We start from the raw sequence: 27,073 nt of genomic DNA, 5'->3' as shown, positions 1-27,073 counted from the left end.
AAATTTGTGTTTTGTGTTCTCGAGTTGGAGAGAAATGGAAGGAAAGTTAAACATTTTGTTCTTTCTCTCCAAATCCTTCCAAATCGGAAGGAAAGTTAGGAGGGAAAGTGATCCCTCCATTTCCTTCCACTTCCCTCCTTTAATGAAACTCGGGAACACCAATTTCTCTTACTTTCCTCCCACTTCCACCCATTTCCTTTCTTTTCTCTCTTTAACTTGAACTCGGGAACGGGGTGTAAATACCTTGGATACAGCGAGTTCATTGTCCAGAACAACATAAAATCAATTTTTCAAGCTTAAAAAACAAGTAGCATCAAGTATAATTGAAAACAAGCCTAGGCTCTGATACCACTAAAGGGTTTTGAGCATTCTAACACTCCTAAGGTGTACATGCAATCCTAAACACGTTGGATCTATGTTTTTCCCTATTATACATGCAAACTTGAACTTTCCAAGGTATTACCCTAACTAGCATACAAAACTTTGATACTTGGGTAATAAAACAAGTTAGATAACATACCTTTTCTTGTAACTTGTTGGAAACCTTGAACCTTTTGCCTTTACGAGCTTAGAACCAGTAGTATGAATGCCTCAAGTGGAATCACAACACATCTACAACAAAGGATAACTTTAGAAGAGATTCCTTATAGACAAAAATCGGCTAGCCCTCTAGTATTCCACTTAAGTGCCAATTTCATGAGCTAGAGGAGTTCTTATATAGTGTGGCAAACTAGGGTTACACCATGTAAACCCTAATGACTTTCCATATCCCTCATGCTCCATGGGTTAAAACATCCATGGAACATCCATGAGTTACCACATGGGTTTAGACGAACGTGAAGAACTATGGATCATAAGCCCACTTTTATAAGAATGAATGATTTACCAAATCAACGCCTTATATTTAATTAGTTTCTTTTGATCACAAAATTAATTCCAAATTAACTATTGATCAATACTAATTAAATAATATGATTTCATATTAATATACTAGAACTTATAATATATTAATAAACTATGAATAACATCTTCTCAAAAGTCCATCCTATCAAATTGTCCTAATGATATGCAACCCAAACGGACCATGCTATTGTTGGGTCAAGTGCATACCAAATATAGTTATGGACTTAGACACTAATCCAACACCCACAAGTACACTTGCATTAGGCACTTTGTTTCTCTTGTTTTGGTGGCCTATATTTACCAACAACAGGTTTAGAAGTAACTAAGTTTGAAGCAACAGATTCAGAGTTCAAGGAGTCATTGGTTTGTTCAGTACTGTCCTCCTTGTTCTCATCTTCCGCTACTTTACCTGCACAAGAAGTAAAATCATCAGAAACGTTCACCTCAATATCCTCTGTTGGCCCAGATTGTTTCGCATTAACTGAAGTTTGTTCAGGAGTTGGCCAAACTGGGCAAGAATTTCTTCCTTATTGGTCTCAAGGGGTGGGTTATAGTTGTCATTGAAGGGAGGTGATACACTGTGATACCCTAGACCCTTAGTTTGTTTATCTTTAAATTCCAGTTGTTTCTCAATCATAGTCTCAACTTTCTCACCTGACACATCAAACTTTTTGAAGTTAAAATCAGCATTTTCAAATTTGGTTTTCAATGTGTCAAGCTCGGCAGTTAGACATGTAAGCTGTCCCTTAACATAATCATAATTCACACATTTATTACTGTATTCTTCTTGAAGTTTTCTAAAGTACTTTGTTAAGGCCTCTAGTTAAGCTTTTAAGGGTTTTTGACTTTTCCTAAGTCTATATCCTTCATATTTAAGGTTCTCATTTTCTCTTTTTAGTAAATCATTTTGTTCACGAAAAAATTTAATTGTAGCTTCACAAGATATAGAACATGAATCTTCATTGACCAGGATGTTTGAGGAACTCATTGTATTAAAAATTTGCCCTTTCACTTAAAACCTCAAAATTCAACCTTAAAAGTAAAGCTTAAAAAGTCAAACTTAGAAGTCAAACCGAAAGCTAAAAGTAAAATTTTGAAGATTTAAACAAGAAAGTCAAAGTTTAAAGTCAAAGGTCAAACTTGAAAATCAAAGTCAAAAGTCAAAAATTAAAAACCAAAATTTTGAGTAAAAAATGGAATTTTAAAATTAAAAAAAAAAATTGATTTTGGGCTAAAATTCTTAAAAATCCGAAAATAGGAGCGAAATTTCGAAGCTATTTGAATTAATCAGGGATGATGTTTAACATCTGGCTTACTAGATCAATTGGTAAGGCGTGGGTTGTGTGTTGGAGAGACCCGGGTTCGAATCTTACTCCCACCAAGATTTTTGAATATTTGCTACTGACTGAACTAGACAACACACGTGAGCTGTTGACTGCACACGTGGGCTAGACACCTGCTGGGATGATAACTCGAGGACCGCAACCGAGTTGGGCCAAAAACTCTTTGGATGCCGAAAGCGCCATAAAACCCTAGTCGTAAACGAGCTTATAGCCCAAGGGTTTACAGCCGTACACACAAGGAGTTTACAACTGAGAACCCGTTTACAGCCGAAAACTGATGAACGGTTTACAGCCAAAAACACGATTTTTCAACTTTTTAGCTCCAAAACTCGATCAAAAAGTCGTTTTTATGAAAAACACAAAGAAAAAACCTCCAATATTTTTTCAAAAACTATCCAAAGACGTAAAATCCTATAAGAAAAAGTTCAAAACTGATCCAGATCTTGCCAAAATGATTGATCTAATCCAAGCTCTGATACCAACTATAAGTCCTAAAAATTAGCTTGATGTATCAATCAGATCCACTTGATGGTGCAGAATCTCAATCAAGTGGATGATGCAAGGTCAAATATGGAAGAAAGAGAAGAAGAAGATGATGAATCTATGATGTATTCAATAATATGAATGATGCTCCATACATATGAGACACACACACACATACACTCTTCTTCTCTCTCACTTTCTGTGTCTATAACACCTTGATTTACACACACTTAACCCCCACCCTTATGACTCTACTAGCTATATATATATACATATATATATATATATATATATATATATATATATATATATATATGTATGTATATATATATATATATATATATATATATGTATATATATATATATATTATTGGGTCTAAAATATTGGTTTATACTTTACTTTTCTAGGAAAATATATTTTTCAGTCTAGGACCAGTAACAGCTTGGTGTTTACGGCTGTATGTATGTTTATGGTTGTGTTTACGGCCATAAACAGGTTTACGACCGTAAACCCATTTACGGTCGTGAACCCATTTACGACCCATGTTTCCCAAGTATATATATAGGTGTTAGGTGGGTGAGGAGTGATTGATGAACATAAGAGAGTGTACGGCCAAGAGAGAGAGAGAAAAGAGCATAAGTGTTTGTTAGTGTGTGAATCTTGTGTAAGGAACTTCATTCTGATCAAATCATACAACATTTATATTATTATTCTTCTTCTTCTCTTCTATTTTGATATAGCATCATATGTTTGATTTGGATTCCGCACCATCAAACGGATCTGATTGATACACAAGCAGATTTAGGACTTACAATTGGTATCAGTGCTTGGATTGTATCAATCAATTTTTGCAGATATGGAGCGCATTTTCTCTTATTTTTAAACGACTTTTGCGTTTTTGGATAGATCTCTGAAAATTTAGGGGGGGGGGGGGGGGTTGTTCTTTGGATTTTTGATAAAAACAAGTTTTTGCTCGAGTTTTGGAGCCAAAAAGTGTGAAAACATTGTTTTTTGAAAGGTTTACGGCCATTGAAGGGTTCTTGGCCATAATCAGTTTGTGGCTAGGGTTTCTCGGCGGCGGCGTTTGCGGCTAGGGTTTCTAGAATTTACAGCCCGATTCATTTACAACCCACGGACGTTTAGGGCCCGCAGTTCACGGCTAAGTGACTTCTTGTCCTCACAGCATCTTATTAAAAAAGGGGGGGAAATTTGAGGTGTCGGAGATCGTACCAGGTACCCTGCCTCTTCAACTGAACGCCTTAACAGTTAAACTAGCAAGGAACACGTTAAAAGCCTTTACATTTTAAATTAAATAGCTTCATTCTCGGACCTGCAGTAAATAATTCAAAAGGGTTTTGGAGTTTGCAAGGATCGAACTCGCAACATCTCCCATCAACAACTAGCACCCCTTCCAACTCATCTAGCTTGCTAGATGTTAATCTCCTTCTGAATTTAATTCAAAAGGACTCCGTTTCTAACCCATTTTTGCAATATTGTCACTTTTAACCCTAAAATCAATTTCTTTTTATTTTTAAATTTCATTTTCAACCAAAAAATTTTGTTTTTAATTTTTGACCTTTGACCTAAAATATTGACTTTGACTTTGAAGTTCGACCTATGACTTTAAACTTTAACTTTCCCGTTTAATTTTCAAAATTTCAAATTTAGCTTTTCAGTTTGACTTTTATATTTGATTTTTTTTACTTTCAAGGTTGACTTTTAAGTTTTAAGTCAAAGGGCATATTTTTAATCAATGAGTTCCTCAATCATTCCGGTCAATGATGTTTCATGCTCTTAAACTTGCATTAAAACTGCTAAAAATTTACATGAACACATCGATTTATTAAAAAGAGAAAATGAGAAACTTAAACATGAGGGTCACCAACTTAGGAAAGGCCTGAAACCATTAAAAGAGCAATTAGAGGCCAAGACTAATGACTTTAAGAAATTACAGTCAGAGTACGGTGACAAATGCGTTCATTATAGATATTTTAAGAAAGATTTTGATGCTGTGAATGCCGAACTTGATGCATTAAAAGCAAGATATATAGATGTTGAATTCAACTTTAACAAATTTTGATGTGTGAAGTGAGGTAGTTGCATCGATTATTGAAAAACAATTAACATTCAAAGATAATCAAACTAACGGGTTAGGGTATCACAGTGTACCACCTCCCTTTAATGACAACTATAACCCACCCCTTAAGACCAATGAGGAAGAGACACCTGCTCAGTTTGGCTCACTCCCTGAACCAACTCCAGCTTCAGTTAAGACTAAACAATCAGGGCCAATTGAGAATGTTGAGGTGAACGTTTCTGATGCTTCTACTTCATGTGCAGGTAAAGTAGTAGATGATGTGGACAAGGAGATCATGACTAATTCTAGTTCTGCAAATTCTATTGAACAAACCAATGTCTCCTTGAACTCTGAATCTGTTGCTTCAAACTCAGTTGCTACTAATCAACCTGCTGTTGGTAAATGTAGGCCACAAATTCAAGCTAAACAGAGTGCTTGTTGCAAGTGTGCATATGGGAACAACCAGAAACAAGGCAAGGGTACGCCACTAGGGGTAGGAAGAAACAACTTCCCAGTGAAGAAAAAGACATGTTTTCACTATGGAACACTTGGACACATTGCCAGAAACTGTCCAAATCGCACATACGTTCCATACTATGCACAAGGATAGCAGAACCAGCCAAGAGGGAGATTCTCCAAAGGAAATCATTTGAGATCACAATCGTGAAATGGCGACTGGAATACCACGAAGGAAAGAGTTTAACCCACAAGGCCAAGAATTCAATTCCCAAGAAAAAGTAGGGAATGCCGGCTAAGAAGTCTAATCCAAGAGATGCTCCTGTGAAGCCAAGACCGGTTAAGTCAATGTCATCTCAAAGATTGACTTCCAGTTCAAAAGCAAGTAGTGAGGCACCCATTGGATCGAACAAGAAATGGGTTAAACCCACCTATAGATGGGTACCAAAGGTTCAATATCCTAAATCTCTTAATGCTTCTAATATCTCTTCATCTTTTGTTTGTGATAAGCAGGATATGTCGTGGGAGAAAGTTCCTTACATAGATTACAAAGGTCAACCCAATTTCAAAATGGACTGGGTTCCGAAGACCAACTAGTCCCGCTCTGTGTCTTAGTATCTATGGAGGCATATCATCAGACTTCGGTTTGTTGGTAGTGGCTGTTCCAGGCACATGATAGGGGACATCTCTCAACTGTACAACACTCAGAACATTATTTGAGAGTATGTGTCCTTTGTAGGAAAGAAAGAAAGGAAGAATCAGACATGGGGTAATTGCTTAATGACATGAAGAATTTTTGGATCTGTTCTGAGATTATGCGTGCTGTTCTCAGACCTTCTGGATGAAAATTCAATCTATGAATTATGGTTCGAGTTCTTTTCTCGATACTCCTGAGTTTATCTTTCATTGATTCATTTTAAAGACAATTTTCTTTATTTTCTTATAGTTTTTTCGTTAGTTTTGTTAATCAGGTGATATCAAGAAAGTGATAATGGGCAGTCTAAAACATGTGTAAAGGACTGAATCTGAATTGTCTAGACTTTGTGTTCAATGTACTGGTAGGCTCGAAGGATTTGACAGTGTGGATTTAGATAGAATTGTTTGGACTAACCATACGACGCTCTGGTACATTGAGCAGTGACATAAACATGGGAACCTATGGGATACACTAAATTAATATGCATCTAGAATTTTGGCTTAACTTTTCCTTGATGTATGGACTTATATCCTTAATTCTTGTTATAATAGTGTGGCTGGGGGGTTCTGAAAAAGTAGGTCTGTAGAAATTATTTTCTTGCTTTCTACCTGTCAGCCATATGTTGCTTCCTCTGTGTGATTGGAATACATCCGACCTGGATTGCAACATATGCAATGCTAACTCTACGCACCTCCTTTTCTATGAAATTCTTTCTATCTGTTAGCCATATGTTGTCCCCTCTGCGTGATCGGAAGATCTAACATGAGACACAACATATGAAACATTCTACCTCTCAATCCCTCTATCTCTGTTTGTCATATGTTGTTTCCTCTGCGTGATTGAAAGAGATCCGGCCTGGGACACAACATATGCATCTAAAGTAAGGATTTCTTTGGAAGTTCTTGATAATCAGGGTATATCGGGAAGTGGGGAACATGTTCTAGTGTAACTATAATTGAACCATTTTGAGGTTGTATTTAGATCTCACTGCTTAATTTAAGTGGACAACAATACATGTGGTCATCATCAGCTAAATGTTTATTTAGAAAAATTTGTCAACATCCTTTGTGTTTAAGTGAACCACAATACCGACAATTGATCAGATCTATTCATGAAGGTGAAGGTACTCGTAAACAAAGTTAAGGCTGTCTCACAAGTTTGATCCCAAATATTTTTGTTTTTATTAAATTTGTTCATATTTTTCCTCTATGCACAAATTTAGGAGGAGAATTAAAATTTTAAAAAATCAAATAAAAATCAGAAAATAAAAAATTCAAAAATGTGTTTGTTTCTGTTTTATTTTTCAGAAACTTTGAAAATTCCAAAAATATTTTTGTTTCTGTTTTATTTTTCAGAAGATATGAAAAAAAATCCAAAATATTGTGTGCTAAGTTTTCTTTTAGTTTTGTCTTGTCTTGTAAAGTGAATTCAGATGCAGATGAGACTCATGTAGATTGTATTGAGATTTCTAAGCCAAGGCTTCATCCGTGATAATCGAAGAATTCTCATTTGAATGAGCAAGAAATGAAGATTATTCTTTCAACGTTCAATCCTTCAACCCCAGAAGCAAGGTGAAGTTGCAATTGAAGATTATGTGATGGATTGTATTGAAGCCTCCTCAACCAGTCTGCTGCTATTTATGAACCTGCTGAAGTGATCAAGAAAATTTGATCTCTTTATTCTCTTTGAAGATTTTCAAGCTGAATGCGTCATCTTTCAAGAATCTATTCAAGAAGCCTCCTCACCCAATGTGCGTTCAATGTCAAATTCTGAAGAAAATCCTAATTGCTCAAGATGAAGTCATTCAAAGAAGATTCATATGTTCATCTTGATGCTGTGAAGAATTTGAAGATTAATGCTGAAGCCAATCTCCCATTGAAGATTAAAAAGAAAATCCAACTACTTTTTAGAGGAGCTTTTTTATTCAATTAGAAAAGAAAGCTATAAACCAAGGGGGATATTGTTGGGTCTAAAATATTGGTTTATACTTTACTTTTCTAGGAAAATATTTTTTTTTGGTCTACAACCGTAAACAACTTGGTGTTTACGGCTGTATGTATGTTTACGGTTGTGTTGACGGCCGTAAACCCATTTACGGTCGTGAACCCATTTACGTGCCATATTCCCCAAGTATATATATATATATATATATATATATATATATATATATATATATATATATATATATATATATATATAGATATATAGGAGTTAGGTGGGTGAGGAGTGATTGATGAACAGAAGAGAGTGTACGGCCATAAGAGAGAGAAAGGAGCATAAGTGTGTGTTAGTGTGTGAATCTTGTGTAAGGAACTTCATTCTAATCAAATCATATACGATTTATATTATTATTCTTATTCTTCTCTTCTATTTTAATCTGGCATCATCCGTTTGATTGAGATTCCGCACCATCAAACGGATCTGATTGATACGCAAGCAGATTTCAGACTTACATATATATAGGGAATAGTGGTTGCAAACACGTTTACAACCGTAAACGTGTTTACAGCCGCAAACACACCCAACCGCAAACACCACAGGAACCGTAAACCCAAGGTAGTTTTTGGTTCTAGATCAAAAACTATTAAAGCCTAGAAAAGTAAAGTATATACCATATTTTTACACCCAACAAATACTTTTAAGAAAAAGTTGTAGAAAAGGTTGCATTAGGTCGAACGGCTCCAAGGGAAGCTGCCAATAACAACACTTTTACAACAGTTTGCAGAAAGGTTGTCTTTGCTCCTGCACACTTCAAAGTTGCAAAAATTACCATTTCGTTTTCAAAAAATGGCTCCATCTTTAATTATTGTAACATTTTTGTACAAATAAATTATTTCTAAAATCTAATCTGCTACTTAAAAATTAAATGAAGAAAACTAATCTATTTAATTATTACACACAATATAAATAAATAGATAGTACAACCATTTTTTCAACAAATGCACACAAACAACAACACAACGGTCATTGGACAATTTATGCACATCATACATATTTATATACTCAAAATTATATAAAACAACTCTTTGTTTTTATAATTCAACTTTTTTTACTAAAAAGGTGCATGTAAACTTTTATTCAAAAATAACGACTATAAACATTTTAAGGTTGTCATATAAAATATGTATGAATTTTTATTGTAAAGAGAAAACCATCCATGTTTTTCGAAAAAAAATATTTCATCAACTTAACAAATAATCTAACTAATCTTACAAAAATGACTCTGATACCAATTGTTGGGTTTTATTCAAAAATTGTTTCATAAACATAAAGATGGCCATAGAAGACTTTGATTTTAAACAAAATAAAACTAGTTTTATTCCCATCAAAATATCATTTTGTAAGACTTAGAAAGATTAAAAAAAAACCATAGAAAGGAAAGCATATTAGCCTTTGAAGTCCTTGGTTCCATTTGGCAATTAATAAGTTGATGAATGTAACAACTCGATATTTCAAGTCAATGTAATAGTCTAGGTCAAATTGTAACTTATTTTGCAATAGTAAAAATAGAAGTTTATTGAGATGAAAATAAGCATCAAAAATAAATTATTCAATAATCTCAATTGGGATGAATAAAGTGGTAGAGATCGTAATACGATTTCCGAAAATATAAAGAACACTAAAATTCAAGTTATAACGAAGAAGTTATGACCAATCGAAGATCCGCGACACAACCGGCAAAACATTGTTTTGCGTAAAAAATGACTTTTCAATAAAATGCATTTTTGCCTTAACTCTCGAAATGATAGTTGTAGTATTCGTTAAACCGAGATTGTTGATAAAAAGAACGTCAAAATCTGACTTCGTATAATGAAGTTATGATATTTATAAAACTCGACATAACAGTACATAGCCCGAAATACGAAATAGAAATATGACGATTTTTAGCCGACACAACCTAAACGAGAATCGAAAATCTCGTCAATAGTAGTACAATGGTAAAAAGACATACGAAAACGGATGTCAGATAAATAAGTTATGAATTTTTAATAGACTTTTCCTGTCCCGGGCTGTTAAAAATATAACTTTAAAGTTTAAGTCTAAATTAGCCAACGGGGTCTAAACAAAAGTTGTAGAGCATGATCTCACCCACAAGTGTACAAAGGAGTAAGCTCAGCGTACTCAAAGACTAGACCTCGGATTGCCCATGTCGCCCTTACCCTCGCATGCGACACGTGTCTGACACATCTGAGACTTCAGATATGATCAAAGGGACTGCGCCCCACGTAAGATGTTGTACGCCTGATAAGAACCCACTTTTTATACGAATGGTGGATGCGGAAGAAAATATCTAGAAATTGTTGTTTATGAAATATTCCCTTCATCCCAAATTAATAGTCCATATTTCCTTTTTGGTTTGTCCCAAAATAATTGTCCACTTCTAAAAATAAATATCATTTTTACCAAAATACCATTCATTAGTAGTAAAACTACAATGGAATTAAATGTAACTGTCATAGAATTAAATGTAACAAAATGGTATATTTTTCGTTTTATTTAAGAAAGTTTATGCTAATTAATGTTTTCTTAATCTGTGTGTTTTTTTTGTCTAAAGACAATAATTTTCGGACGGAGGGAATATAAAAATATGAAGAACATTTGATGAGCAATTTTTAAAAATGACATTTTAAGTTGATTAAAGCTGAAATTTACAATCAATGCACATTTTGTTAAAAGTGACATTTTAGGCCCATTAAAGCCGAAAATTTATAACTAAGACCCAGTTTTGTTAAAAATGGCATTTTAGGCCCAATAAAACCATGTTTTGTCAAATAAAGCCCATTTATATGAAAATTGGCACTTTAGGCCCTTAAAACCTTAAATTATCAAATAAGGCCCATTTTTATGAAAAATGACACTTTTGGCACATAAAACGTGGCTTGTGAAAATAAGGCCCATAAAACTGTGAATTGTCAATTTAAGCCCATTAAAAACCAAAAATAACTCCAAAAGACCATTTTGTTTATCTTTATTGTCAAGTATGACTCTTTTGTATGCTTTCTTTGGTTTTCTAGTAACTTTTACATGTTCAATCTTTCCAACATTATACAAAGTTACATCAAGTAGTTTGTTTACAAATATCACCAAGGCTTGGAAGATTTTCAAATTTTAGGGGTGGTTAACATGTTTTCATGGCATATTAACACAACATAATCATGAAAAATACACATATTCATGCATAATACTAAGATTAACCACAAAACTAGCTTGTATGCTGCCCCAAAAAGGTAGTAAAACTCGAAAACAATGGGGTATGAAGCTCATCTTGAGTTTTCTTGGTTGTGAAGAGGAAGAAGGGAGTGGGTTTTGGCTTTAGCTAGTTTCTTGAGGAAAGCTTTCGAAATCAAGAGAGTTCTAGTGAGTAAACAGGAAATGGTGTGGTTGAAGGGAAAATTTCTTAGCATAAGATTAAATAAAAACATCTTGAGTGTAAAGTAGCTTACCAAGTTATGTTCTGATGAAGAATTCTTGGAACCACACACACACAAACTCACAAAATTTTGACGAGGGAAGATAGTTTTTGGTGTTTTTAGAGAGATAGGGAGTTGAGAGAATTTGTGATTGGAAAATGAATGAAGTGAGGGGGTAGTGAGGCTTCTCGGTCAAAAATAAGGAGGAGAGGGAAGGAGATTAGTGGGTATTGCTTAAGGATCATTGTTACATACATAGATACATATTGTGTATTATGCATGGATTTCCTTTATACAAAAATGAGGTGTCATCTATTTTAAACCAATACACTTATATATATATATATATATATATATATATATATATATATATATATATATATATATATATATATATATATCATGGTTGTAAAAATCGGTGTAGGCGGCCGATTAATCGGCACCTAGGCGCTTATCAACCTCCAACCGCCTACGAATAGGTTTTAGATGGTTAATTAACTAGCCTTGGTCAATATCAGTCAAAACCAGTCCAATTCGGAGCAACTTGAACACTAATAGTGACTCTAGCTCATTCTAAAGTCATCTGACCAATGGAGCCAACAACCCAAAGCACAACAGTTTTACATTTCGAAGGGGATTGTCGCTCCTTTTTATAGAATATCTCTACCTATTATTTACCTCCACCAACGATGTGGGATATGGGATTGGTGGTTGAATATCTCTTCTTCTCTTCTTCTTAGTTTATGTAACAGGTGGTTGAAGGTTTGAGCTTTGGTTTTCAATGGTAGTTTCGACTGGTGGTTTAACTCCTCAATTGCTGCTAGGGTTCCTTTTGATTTTTTGATTCAATCACATTCAATCTAATTCCGACTCCTCCAGCAACGACAATTCTGACTCCTCCCCTGCTAGCCACCGTAGCCATCCTCTCCGACTTCTACCATTGTCTTTGTTGTGTAGTCTTCTACCACAAATTTGTTTCTAGGAACTCTACTTGAATTGGTGGGAGTCTGCTCTTAAGGTAATTATTTATTGAGTTCTCAAATGGTTAGCCATTGTCTCCGACTTTACACCTATTTCGAAATTTGTGTAATTGAATCCGTTTCTCAGGTTCATTGTTAAGGTTGAGTTCACACCTAGTTCACAACGATTTCACACTTTTTATGAGATTACCGTTTCTCAGGTTCATTGTAATTGAATGTCATAGGATGTTTCTACAACTGAATGTCAAAGGATGCTTCCACATCAATTGAATCTGACTTCACACGTATTTCAAAGGATTGATGCACACAAGTTGTTTGATGAAAATCCTCATAGTGTTCATTATCGTTCTTGATGGAACCAGACAGAAATGTTAATGAAGAACTTCAATATGATGAATCTTTTTCTTAAATCCTAACTTTTCTCTTGATTAGTATGCAATTTAAGGCCTTCAACATTTAAAACCCCTCAAACCATGAGCCAGACTATGATGATATAAACCGCAGTTGGAAACACTATTGCTATCAAGATCTTGGTGAATAAAAACCATAAGCTTTTGTATGTTGAATAGAAAGGAAGGAATATGCCTTTGAAAGTAGATGTCGCCTCAATTTCTTTGATAGCTTAATCTATAATTGTGAAATGTAGAATTGTTATTTATTTATTGTTATTGTGAAATGTTGAATTCTTATAAATTTAAATTTATTAATATTATATATAATGTTATATTCTTAGGATTAATGTTATATTTATTAATTTTTTAATATTTTTTTAAATATTTATGGTTTCCTATTAATCCTTCGATTAATCACCGCCTAACCGATTAATCCCTTGACCCCAATCCACCGTCGAGCTACCGCCGAACGATTTCTGCAACCTTGATATATATATATATATATATATATATATATATATATATATATATATATATATATATATATAGGAGGGGCGAAAGGAAAAACAAACTTTTGGGCTTGGGCTTGGGAGGTATCCGTGAACATGATACCCGAATGGATATTTTTTCATCCCATGAGGGTTAAAGCGATGAGTTTTCAGCCCAATAGGCCCAATAAAAAAAATTTAGCCCTAAAATAATGCTAAATGGAGTATTGGGCCCACTTTACCCCAAGAAAGGTATTCACGACCCAATAAGGCCCACTAAGGGTCTCATGGCCCAAAATACTGTTGCTTAATGAATTTTCGGCCCAACTAGGGCCCGATTAAGTTTGTTTGGCTCAAAAGAACCAAGTTGAGGGGTTACTAGCCCATTAGGCCTAATTAGAGAGTCGTAGTCCATTAAGAGTTTTGAACCGAGAAGTTAGGGTTACAAACCCAAGCTGAGTGAATGCAACGTATTGAATTTGGTTGAGAGCTTTCACAAGGGAGTTTTGACTTGAGTTGTCAATTTTTAATGAACAATTTGTATAACATCAAAATTAGGGTTACAAGATACACCAGGAGTTATTTACACATGAACAAAATTTCCTAGCTCTAAAATGCTAGGTGTGACATCATCCCCCCGTTGGAGGGAAATTCATCCTGAAATTCTTTTGAAAGCTATTCTTAGGAGCAAGAGAAAAGGTGAGGTTACTTTTGCATCATTTGATCTTCACGTTCCCATGTGAATTTCGGTTCGCGCTTAGCATTCGATTGAACATTCACAATCAGAATGTGACTTTGTTTTGTACGCTTCACTTCCCTATCCATGATTTCAACTGGTTCTTCGATGAATAGGAGATTCTCGTTCACCTCGATCTCATCCATGCAAACAATAAGAGTTTTATCTGATAGGCACTTTTTTAGATTTGATACGTGGAACACAGGGTGTATGCTGCCGACTTCTGTGGGTAGCTGCAACTTGTAGGACACAAGACCAATTCGGGCAAGAATCTCAAATTGTCTGATGTATCGTGGATTTAGTTTTCCCTGCTTCTCAAACCGCACCGTCTCTTTCTAGGGAGAGACCTTTAATAGAACCTGATCTCCTACTTGAAATTCCAGAGGTTTTGTCCTTCTATCTGCATAGCTCTTTTGTGGGTCTTGCAATGCGTGGAGCTATGCCCTGATCTGAACTATTTTTTTGTTGTTTCCCAAATGACCGCGGGTCTTGTAAGAGTGTTGTTCGGTGTTTTCTATCTTTCCAGCTGAGTGTCTCCTACCTCTGCCCAACAAAGAGGTGATCTGCATTTTCGGCCATACAACACCTCAAAAGGAGTAACCTTAATGCTTGTGTGATAAATGTTGTTGTACGAGAACTCGATTAGGGGCAAGTGGGTATCCCATGCTTTGAAAAAATCTATCACACAAACTCAAAGAATTTCTTCTAACGTTTGAATGGTTCGCTCACTTTGGCCGTCAGTTTAGGGGTGGTAGGTTGTGCTCATATCCGGTGGTGTTCCCAATGCTTTCTGGAGCGACTGCTAAAATCGAGAGGTGAATCTACTATCTCCCTCATAGATAATGGATATCGGCACCCCATGCAACCTTAGCACTTCTTCTATGTAGATTCGCGTTAATCATTCCATCTTATATGCCTCTTTTATTGGCAGGAAATGGGCGGATTTGGTTAACCGATCAACAATCACCCAAATACGATCCAATCTGTCTATTGTCTTAGGTAATTTGGTTATTAAATCTATTGTAATCATTTCCCATTTCCACTCGGGTATTACTTGTTGTTGTAACAATCCCGAGTGCATATGATTTTCTACCTTTACCTTTGCGCAAGTCAGGCACTTGCTCACGTAGGTAGCAATTTCTGCTTTCATGTCCGGCCACCAATATTGTCGTTTGATATCCAGGTACATCTTATCGGATCCCGGATGGACAGAGTATTGTGTCTTGTGTGCTTCGTTCATGATCATGTCTCTGAATCCTCCAAATTTTGCAATCTAGATTCGACTCATGAAATAGTAAGCTCCATCTTCTTTGACTTCAAGATTCTTATACATTCCGCATAGTTCTTCATTCAGTGCATTCTCTGGTTTTAGTGCCTCCAATTGAGCTTCCTTGATTTGTTAATTCAGGTGGAAGTAGATGGTCATTATTAGTGTTTTTACTCGGCGACCCGATTATTCTTTTCTGCTTAAGGCATAGGCCATCATGTTAGCCTTGCCTAGATGGTACTTGATCTCGCATTCATAGTCATTTAACAGCTCGGCCCATCGCTGTTGCCGCATGTTCAGATCTTTTTGTTTTAAAATATATAGGAGGCTTTTATGATCTGTATAGATGGTGTACTTAGTACCATAAAGGTGTTGGATTAATGTCTAAGTCCATAACTATAATTGGTAAGACTTGACCCGACCCGGTATGGTCCATTTGGATTGCATGGCATCGGGACAACTGGATTGACAAGATGAGGAAAAAGGATACTAGTGATTTATATTAATATATTATAAGTTCTCATATATTAATATATAATCATATTATTTAATTAGTATTGATCAAGAATTAATTTATAATTAATTAAATGATCAAAAGGAACTAATTAAGTATGGACTCTTAGGTATATATGTGTAGTGGGCCAAATTCATTTAGGCTGGGCTAAGCTTCATGGATAGTCCATGGAGAGTTTAACCCATTGATCATATGAAATGAAAGGTCATGGGTTTAACCCTAGTCTCCACACTATATAAAGATGTCCTTGGTTGGTGAAATTGGCAATAGTGTGGGTACACTAAGAGGGCTAGCCGATTTCACTAGAGAGAACCAAGTATCTTTATTCTCAATGTTATTCCAAGTGTCCATGGTGTTGTGTGAACCATTTGAGGTGTCACACTTGAGGCATTAGGCACTCAAGCTTCATTAAGACAAGCTACATCAACAAGGTATGTATTCTAACTTGTTTTATTACCCAAGTATCATAAATTGTATGCTAGATAAGGTAATACCTTGGAATATTCATATTTGCATGTATAATAGAGAAAACATAGATCCAAGGTATTTAGGGTTGCATGTACACTTAGGAGTGTTAGAATGCTCAAAACCCAACAGTGGTATCAGAGCCATGAGTTGTTTTTTGTTATATTGATGCAAATGTTTTATTTTCAAAGTTGTAAAAAAGGAAAAAAAAACATGACGTTTGTCAAATCTTAAGATAATTACTTGTTTTTGTGAAAAACTAATTATTTGTAAAATTTGAATCATTTGTTATATGAGTTAGATTAGGTCAAATTTAGTAAAATATACAATGATATGATTATTTTATTAGTTTTAAAAGTTTGATCGAAAGAGTTTTTTTGAAACCTCCATAAGTTATGGATATGAAAACGTTTAAAAAAAATGATTCAAAGTTTTTTTATGGAGTTACAAAAATTGGTCTTAATGTTTTAAAGAATTCCATAACTTGTTCTTAAGTTATGGAACATGAAAAGTTTCATCATTAAACAAACATTAAACTCCATAAGTGATGGAATCTAAATGTTTTTTTTTTGAATTATCTTGATATTATGAGTCAATTTAGATTAATAGAAAATTATGTGATAATATGCTTTTAATCCATTTTAATGTAATAGTTCATTCTAAAATGTGATTTTGTAACTTGTCCTCAAGTTACATGAAAAGTCACATTTAAGTTTTTTAAAACTCATAAAAGTTGTTATAGGTTACAAAATGAAGAGTCTTGTCCTCATTAAACGGTTTTATGACTCCATAACTTGAGGAACTCCATAACTTGTCCTCAATTTATGGTGGTTCAAGAGTCTCTTCAATTAATAATAATAAAAATTGTGTAACCTTAATTAAATCCATAAGTTATGAATATGGAAGAGACATTCTTTAATGGTTTAAAGTCTTCCATAACTTGTCCTCAAGTTATGGAACTTGAAGAGTTTTTAGTTAAAACTACTTTAAACACATAAGTTATGAAATTAAATAGTTTTGAATAGTTTCAAAACTTGCCCTCAAGTTTTGGAATTTGTAAAGTTTTCCATGAATACTTTAATTCCAAGTTAAGCCCTTAGAATTTTAAAAGTTAAAATTCAACCCTTATACTTTATAATATTATAAGTTAATAATATATATATATATATATATATATATATATATATATATATATATATATATATATATGTATAAGAGAAAGTTGTCTTGCTATTAGTAGGCCTCATTCATGCAGCCAGACTATAAGGGGGGTATAAGGTTACTGCCTATAACATGGCACTTTAATGGGTGTCCACTTTCACCCACCGCTTTTTTGAATGATGGAGGGTCATTAGCCAAACGGGTAAGACAAGGACTATAATTCTCGCTTCATTAAAAGTATTAATGATAAACACTAAGTAACTAAACTGTTAGTAATACCCAATCTTAGTTACTTAGGAAAATGTGAATTTGGTGCTAATCCGTGAAATAATTTGTTTAAGTCGGTTAGTGGAGCTATGTGGTTAACCGGCACACTAACTCGTATTTAACAAGGTAGGCAAAGGGTAACTTAATGTTTATCATAGTATCGATGGGGCGTGTGTGGTTAACCGACACATCGATTGAGGGGTAAAAAGTTAAGGGTACCAAGTATATTTGCATGGTTATTCACACCTTCTTTTGTGATCCTCGGCATCCCAGTCACAAAACCTGAAGGGCACACTCGAGATTGAAACATGCCATTGAACAGTTCAATGAATCTCAAAAGTTCTAGGAGTTTCAAATCCAATTTAAAAACCTAATAAATTTATTTCGTTTTTTCATGGTGGAAATTGGTGAATCATCATTCACCTACCTTCAAATATTCTATAGCTTGGATTACGGCATTCCTCTTCCAAGTCATAAAATAGTTTGTTGGGTGCTAGCCTTAATATTTCATATTGGGGGTTATATTAAGTACTTTAAATCAACTATCTTGAATATCTCCCAAAAGATGTCTAGTTCAAACATCTATCATCTTACCAAATCTCTTGGAACTTCACTTCCCCCACCTCCTCCAATTATTTTCCCTAACCCACAAGCTCAAGGTCACTCAAGATCTTATGGTATGCAAGGTCTATGTATGCTCACATCTTGGAGATGAAGTCACATATTGACAAGCTGGGAGAGTTGGGTTTCAAAGTCTTAAGAAAGTTGGATGTTCATTCACTTTCTAAGTCACATAGTGAGTTACCTTTGGGACTACTATGAAATAGATTATGACATGACCCTTAATGATCTTATCTATTTGCTTAGTACTACTGAATCAACAATGATTTGGAGCTTTGGTAAAGAAAATTTGATTAGTAGATCAACTTCCCAAACCTTCAATGGACATTGACAATGGTTGTATTGGATACCCAGTAAAAGCTCTCTTTCCAATTGAAAGAAATTGACCATAGTCAACTCGGTTGACCAAATAGTAAAGAGAAAGGCTAAGTCTCAGATTGTCTCATGTACCATTCACATTGGGTCTATATGGTTCTATTGCCAAAAGGAAAGGGCATTGGTTGCAAAGCTGCCATATTTACTTGAAAGATCATAAGGTTGATCAAGTCAATAAGATTGACTCTACTTCAGGTAAAGTCCACTATCTAACTGTGTTAAGTTCCTATTCTGAGATTCTGTCACATGTTGATGTTGGACGAATCAAAGAAAAGTACTGAAGAAACTTAAAAAAAGAGTATGCTGAATCTGATCGCATAGATGGATTTCTATCGCATAGTTTGAGGATCGGATTCTTGAGCTACTTCTTAGAAGTTATGATATATTGCTTAGGAATAGATAACAACAAAGTTTTCATGTGCTTTTGCACTGTAAGGATAGTTTTTCTGCAAAGTTTTTAAAATAAAAGGAAAACATTTTGATTTTATTTATTTTAAAATATCCTTACAATGGCATTTGTGGAAAAAAATTGTTGCTTATATGATTCCATTAATAGCAAGAGTGGAAATATGAATTTGATTCTTTCATTTGTGGTAGTGTCTAAATTTACCAAATAAGGAAAGTTTCTCTTCACCCAAGTTTCAATTGGACCGAAACTTGCAATCATGCAAGTTGTATAGCATGTTGAATGAGAACTTTCAAGCATTGGAAAATTAATACTAACTACTTGTTCACATGCATGTGTGAGTCAAGTAAAAGACTAAGGGATCGAGTACACATTCTTGTGCACTGGTCAAGTCCACCAAAAAAGATCGATAATACTATTCATCGTAATTTACTAAAGCTCAATAATGGTTATACTTACAAGCTTAAATGTAATTCTGAGATATTGGAAAAGGTTCCAATGTATGGAAGAGTGAATATGAAGAATCAACTTAGGAAGAAAGATAAAAGTTTCTCAAATCTAAAAAGATGGGAGAGTAGTTTAGCATCATGTTTTGTGATCATCTTAATGATTTAAAAATCATGTCACAATTAGTCCTCTAAATTCATCTTAGTGTATTCTTATGACTAAAAAGAGGAATCTTGAATTATTGAAATGATTAAATCAAGAAGATGAGTCATGCTTTGTTCCAAAAACAATTCTTAGAGTTATACTCCAAGATTGTAACTTGAGTGAAACATATTAAAGAAGGTTTATTAACACTAGTCAAATGTAAGAGTAAAAGTTTTTCTACTCTTGTACATTTGAAATTCGTAAGTTGCGATGTTTTGGATAAAACAAAGACCAACTAAGGCCAATTGTGTGAAGTGTTTGTCTCGATAAAGAATCCAAACTATCTCTTGAATATTTGACAAGATAGTTTTATATGTCAAGAGGACAATGGGAGTCTTTAAGATCCTGGAAGAATTTCAAGATCTAGTCAAGAATAAAGACATGTAGTTTAACACTAGCACACGACGTGAGGTTTATAACCTATAGTGTTGACATATTTCTGTTTTTGTGCCCATTCCAGTTAAAGTTGGCTTTACATTTGAGTTCTTAGAGTTCTAAATTGGTTGCATAACAACTTGGAAGCAATGACAGGCCCTTGAGCTGCCAGGCGGCAAGAAATTAAGATTGAGTTCAGTCCATATGAGTTTAGATTTGTCATTATCCTTGTCTTGTGACTATGGTTTTGACAATTCACATGGTTAAGAACACATACACCATAAAATCTAAGGGTCATAAGGTTTCTCACCAATTCATGAAAATGATGGTGAGGAAACACTTCCACCAAGTAGATTTGAAGCAGATAGAAAAGATCTAAACAATTGAGACTATGATTACGACATCCCTTTTCATAGTTGTAAAACTGTTTAGACACACCTGTGAGCAATCTGAGATAAGGTGTATGATTTTGATATAGTTTTATCAAATCAATCTCATCTCAAAAATCTAAACTTTGGTAAGAAAGGTAGTAAAGTATCGACTTTTAGAAGTCTAGCTGATTTCAGAGTACATGTCAAAGCTAGTAGGAGCATATGTGTTATGCTAATAATCATCATGTTAGTGGGAGCATGATAATTATGATAAAGGTTGCAAGTTAGCAATGTTAATTATAGAAAATAAAAGTTTCAATTGGGAAGAAGTTGTTTTGCTATAATTAAGGGAGAGTGAATTATACTTCATTTCAAATCTAAAAGCTTAGATTGAGGTTTTAATCATCTTTAGTTAGTGAGATATATGAATTTTGTGTTGGAACGACTCAACATAAGGAAATTCTATATATGGGTCTATTATTTGTGTTCTAAAATTCGATTATGATTACGGCATCCCTCTTCATATAAAAAATTTTGAGAACTTGGCAAATAAAAAAAAATTGTAGAAAAAGACTAGTTTAGAATCATGTCTTTATGTGAGACATCATGAATCGTGTCCCATTTGTTTTGGGTACAAGATCGATCACATGTGTTATAATATTTTTCCTTTCTAAATTTTCCAAATGCCTGGGGCATTAAGAGGGAAAAGGTCTACAGTTGGGTATGACTAAAATGATTAACCAATTGTCGAGGACAATCTAAGGTTTACCAAAGATTGGTTTCTTAAGGACAGTTGGAAGTACATTGTTAATTTTTGGAATGACCATACTGACATATTCTGAAAAGAGGAAACCCTGTTTAGAAGTGATAGTCAAAATGGGAATATGGGAATGTGGAAGTTATACGTGTAAGATTAGGAAACTTAATGCAACAAGAATGTTCAAAGGCAATGAACTTTGAATATGAGACTTCGGTTCCATGGAGTTGATCTCCATTGGAATACTCTGTAATGTTTATTGACAAGTCTTTGTGACTTTGAGCATAATCGTTACAAGTTGACCAATGCATATAAGTTTAAAATCTAACAGATTTCGATAAATGATAAAGATTTAGAATTCTTACATTTACAATAAGGATTTGGGAGTTTGAAATTAGAATAATGGTTCAATTGGTTTATTTAACAATGTAAAGATCATAGACAAACAGAGTGTGCATACTTGGTGTATGGCATGACTAGTGTTTAGAAAACATAGTGTACATGCTTGGAGCATGGGACAACTATTGTTTTAATTCAAGAATAAAGTTGATAGCTGAAAGAATATGCAATGAATAATGTGTAATCATATGGTGATAAATAAAAGGTGTTTTATTTACATTCATAAGTTCTGAAACCGTAGTGGATTCAATTATTCTTGTGTTTCATTTTGCATGTTTTGACTTCCAGAATAAACTAGGTTATTGTTCCTAAATGAATAGGTTATTCAAACCATCCAAAGTCGGCCATATGTTGGAAGTAGATATGAATCAAGACTGTCATGGGTTGGCTTGTAGAGGTCTAAGATGTTGGACAAAGTGTCGCTACAACACTCATGAGTGCTCATAAGTTCTGAGTATTGGATTCAACGCAAGCTAATTGGAATCACTTCATGGATTTTATCACGAGTGATCATGAGATGATAATATCTTATATTCTTCAAACCTAGAGATATGAGTTGTTACTATGAGTTGGTTATACATTGATTGCATGAAAATGCATTGGTAACTCGATGTCATAAAGCGTACATTTGTGTATGATTCAACAAGTAGTAGAACAAACCATATGAGTGAAGTTTATCCATTCCTTTTACCTTCGGGATAAAAGCGATATCTGTGGGCCCCTCGATGATTTAATGATGATACATGTGAGTGCTTGGCCAAGCCAAGATTGATTTGATTTGTTCAATCAGTCAGTCGTCATGAATCGGAAATTGGGAAACAACAAATGGACAGAGAGAATGATTTATAATCCATGTCTCAGTCCGTATGTTATCTAGAATGGAGGAATATATGATCCCTTATCTAATGGACAAGTCATTGGCAAATTTCAGAGATCATCGGCAAGGTCAGAGTTCGATAGAAGCTTTTGAGAGCTACGATCGCTAGTCGGGTTATGAAGTCATACTTGCAATAATAGTTTTAGACTTATCCAAGTGGGAGACTATTGGATTAATGTCTAAGTCCATAACTATAATTAGTAAGACTTGACCTGGCCCGACATGGTCCATTTGGGTTGCATGGCATCGGGACAATTGGATTGAAAAATGAGGAAGAAGGATACTAGTGATTTATATTAATATATTATAAGGTCTAATATATTAATATATAATCATATTATTTAATTAGTATTTATCAAGAATTAATTTATAATTAATTAAGTGATCAAAAGGAACTAATTAAGTATGGACTCTTAGATATATATGTGTGCTGGGCCAAATTCATTTAGGTTCGGCTAAGCTTCATGGATAGTCCATGGAGTGTTTAACCCATGGATCATATGAAATGAAAGGTCATGGGTTTAACCCTAGTCTCCACACTATATAAAGATGTCCTTGGTTGGTGAAATTGGCAATAGTGTGGGTACACTAAGAGGGATAGCCAATTTCACTAAAGAGAACCAGATATCTTTATTCTCAAGGTTATTCTAAGTGTTCATGGTGTTGTGTGAACCATTTGAGGTGTCACACTTGGGGTACTAGGCACTCAAGCTTCATTAAGACAAGCTACATCAACAAGGTATGTATTCTAACTTGTTTTATTACCCAAGTATCATAGACTGTATGCTAGATAGGGTAATACCTTGGAATATTCATATTTGCATGTATAATAGAGAAAACATAGATCCAAGGTATTTAGGGTTGCATGTACACTTAGGAGTGTTAGAATGCTCAAAACGCAACAAAAGGTAGTGCCTCCAAATTTTTAGGGCGAAGACCACAACTCCCAGCTCGAGATCATGGGTGGTATAGTTTACCTCGTGGGTCTTCAATTGCCTGGCGTGTAGGTTATCAGTTTTCCATGCTGCATAAGAACACAACCTAACCCTTAATTTGAATCGTCACAATATACTACGAAATCTTCCTTTCCCTCTTAGAAAGATAACATTGGAGCACTACAGAGGACTCGCTTCTAGGATTGAAAAGCATCTTCTTGTTTACCATTCCAGTTGAAGGGTACATCTTTGGGGTTAGTGTAGTGAGGGGCTTGGCGATCTTGGAGAAATTCTGAATGAACCTTCTATAATAACCAACAAGACCCAAGAATTGCCTGATATTCGTTAGTATTTTCGAGGTTGCCTATCCTTCAATAGCTTTGATCTTTTAAGGATCTACATGAATCCCTTCTTCACTGACCACATGTCCTAAGAAGTTCACACCACGAATCCAGAACTCGCATTTGGAGAATTTTGCGTATAAATTCTCTGCCCTTAATGTCTCCAAAACCTATCATAGGTTTTGTCCGTGTTCTTCCTTGTTACAAGAGTAAACGAGTATGTCATCAATGTAAACAATTACAAAGTTGTTGAGGAATGGGAGGAAACTCGGTTCATGAGGTCCATAAATGTTGCGGGAGCGTTCATTAGACCGAAGGGCATAACAATGAATTCATAATGACTATATCGAGTTCGGAAAGCAATTTTCGGAATATCTTCTTCCCGGACTCGCAACTGATGATATCCGGACCTTAGATCATTTTGGAAAAGTAATTGGCCCCTTGAAGCTGGTAGAATAGATCATCAATCAGAGGGAGTGGGTATCGGTTCTTGATGGTAAGCTTGTTTAACTCCTGATAGTCAATGCACATTCTGAAGGATCCGTCCTTCTTTTCTACAAACAAGACCGGAGCTCCCCAAGGTGTTGGCCTTATGAATAGCTTTTCTAAAAGTTCACTTAATTGGCTCGATAACTCCTGCATTTCGGTGAGATCTCTCCTGTAGGGTAACTTGGAAATTGGTGTGGCTCCAAGTATAAAGTAAATTCAGAATTCGACCTGCCGCTCGGGAGCTATTCCTAGAAGATATTCTAGAAATACATTGGGAAAGTCTCCCACTTTGGGAATATCACTGATGTTTTTTCCTATTTTTGCTTATCCATGAGAGGAGCAAGAAAGGCGTGATTCTTCATTTGCAGGCATTTTTGTTCCTTGATGCATGAAATAAGGTGAAGATTTGCACGAGGTTTATCATTGTATATGATTAGGGTTTCATTGCTGGGTAGGTGAAGGTGAACGACCTTTTCGTGGTACATAATATCGGCATGGTGGGGGCTTAACCATTCCATACTGATTATCATGTCAAAACTTCGAATATTAACCAGCATTAAGTCGATTAAAAATGAGGGGTTATTCGTTGTTAACATGCATCCTATGTAAATATCTTTGGTTGTTTCAGTCTTCTCATTAGCCATATCCACCGTGAAAAATTTTGTAACGACCCAAAAAGCAATGGTAAAAATTTCATTTTTAATATAACTAAAACATTGTTAGCATTAAATTCAGACGTTCCAAATCGTAGTTAAGTAAATCATCTATCAAAGTTTATCCCAAAATCATTCATTACGGAAATCATAGGTGTGTACATTGTGATCAATCTGAGCTCTTCTTTTCCAAATCGATGATACCTAAAACCAAAACTGAAAACCATAAGCACAAAGCATAGTGAGTTCCTCGGAGCATACCCCATACACAATCCACATAAGACATATCATATCAGTTATAAAAGCTATCTCTACCACATACGCACTATCAATCACATAATCCATGCGTATGAACATATAAGGATGTCGTTGGCTCGTCCTTAGGGTCTTACTATAGGATGCCATGGGCTCCCCACATGGTCTTACACCTAAGTTGCATGGGCTCTCCCATGGTCTTTAATAGGAAAGCCATCTGCTCTCCACATGATCTTACATCCAGGTGCCATGAGCTCTCCCATGGTCTTCCATGCAAGTATCACAAAGACAACTAGCATAACACATACCACATAGTCAACTAGCATACCACATAATCATTAGCATACTCTCTATCACATAACTAGCTAACATGCCACATAACATAACTTCAGCTAGTGTATCACATATCATAAAATGGGTTGACATTGGTGCCTTCCCTCAAACCAAGGCTCTGTAAACTTTTCAAACAATGTTAAAAGATAATATTTTCAAGGAAAATGTTTTCTAATATAAGAAAGGGTGTGGTGTATGCAATCAACCGAGCTCAAGTAGGTTTCCCCAGAATACCCACATATCTTGTCTGTTATGACATGGTTTATAAATCTATGAATTGCATGCTAGTTAGGGCTAGGGTAGATGCATGTATATGTTGTATGAGTTGGTAGACTTGCATGCTAGTGCTGAGTAGTCAGCAATAGGTTGGCCTGATATGTGGTGGTTGTAGCTTTGTGAATATTTGATGCCATGCTAGAATGAGAATGATTATTGGTATTAGTAACTGCTATGTGTATGCTTTTAAAATTGTTTACGACTGGGATCTTATAGCCTTAGAATAATTGATTTGGCCTTATTTCCTGTTCCTTAACTGGTTGTGGTCCTAGGGTAGAGTCGATTATTCGACAGTCTATTAGATCATGTTCTGTATATAATTTGCATGCATAAGGTAGCCGATAGTGAGGATGGATGGATGTGGACAACTTTTATGATAGCTCTTTAGATCGGATTGCTACTGCACGAATGCTACTTGGTTTGTGCTTTGTGGAACTCTTGAGTGATGGGAGTCACCTATTAAGTGGATATGATGATATCCAGGAGGTGAATGAATGGAATTACAGGGAGTTCCTCAGCTGCTGATGGCAGTGCGAAGTTGGGAACCTAGGAAATCCTAGGATATGCTCCAGTGAGTTAGTGGGGTGGTTCAGTGAGGTTGGGAGCCTAGGGGAGCTTAGGAGTGCCCCCAACGAGTATTGTGTTGCTGTTTAGTAGATATTTGGTGCATCAGTGGAGTAGGTGACTTAGAGGATTAAGGAGGATTGCTGAGGAAAGTATGGATACGTGTGGAAGGTAGTATGGGCTGGTACTACTCAAAAGAAAAGGATCCATACTCTAATCGGTGAGAGTCCTGGAGAATCTAAGAAGCATATGGGAAGTCGAATTCTTGGTTATGCTTTGACAGTAAGGGCAGCTGTTGTGCAGAATGCAAATGAGCACACAAGGGAAGGACCGGGTTATGGTCTCGACTCCGATGGTGAGCTAGTTAGTTTAGGATTGTCAGGAGTTTGAGTTCTCCTTGGATCTCTTGTATTAGGCAGTAAGGATTGATTGTATGATCTATTGGACTTTCAGGATTAGAGACTATGTCTTGGGGGTAGTTTGTAGCCCGTTTTAGGGCAGAGATTACTTCAGCTACTATAGTTTGACCATAGACGATTGAGCTGTTGAGTGGGCCCGGGTACGAGACCCTGAATGATGATTTCTAGAGCTCGAGAGCAAGGATTGATTTCGGGCACATTGGAAGAGGAGATCAAATCAGCTACATACATTGGAGGGTCCCGGGAAGGGACCCAAGAGTTCGAGTAAGCTTTTGAGAGGCCAGTGGGACAGGATTCAGTATAGTTCTTTTGGGAAATCGCACGAGGGAGATTTT

The 27,073-nt window shown here is 35.3% G+C and overlaps 1 protein-coding gene across 1 annotated transcript in view; it reads left to right on the top strand.

The window, feature by feature from the left end:
- LOC145029736 (germacrene A synthase long form-like) overlaps window positions 1-6,252 on the top strand; it is a 31,801-nt gene extending 25,549 nt beyond the window's left edge. Inside the window, exons 7-8 of the mRNA XM_078978212.1 lie at window positions 4,864-5,300; window positions 6,235-6,252. Of these exons, the coding sequence (XP_078834338.1) occupies window positions 4,864-5,300; window positions 6,235-6,252 (455 nt within the window). The remainder of the gene's footprint in view (window positions 1-4,863; window positions 5,301-6,234) is intronic.
- The last annotated feature ends 20,821 nt before the right edge of the window (window positions 6,253-27,073 follow it).

This window comes from Lactuca saligna, chromosome 2 (genome assembly GCF_052625555.1).
Source record: "Lactuca saligna cultivar CGN05327 chromosome 2, ASM5262555v1, whole genome shotgun sequence".
NCBI classification, from domain to species: domain Eukaryota; kingdom Viridiplantae; phylum Streptophyta; class Magnoliopsida; order Asterales; family Asteraceae; genus Lactuca; species Lactuca saligna.
The sequence above is the reverse complement of the archived record's forward strand: the minus strand, read 5'-3'. Positions and strand labels throughout refer to the sequence as shown.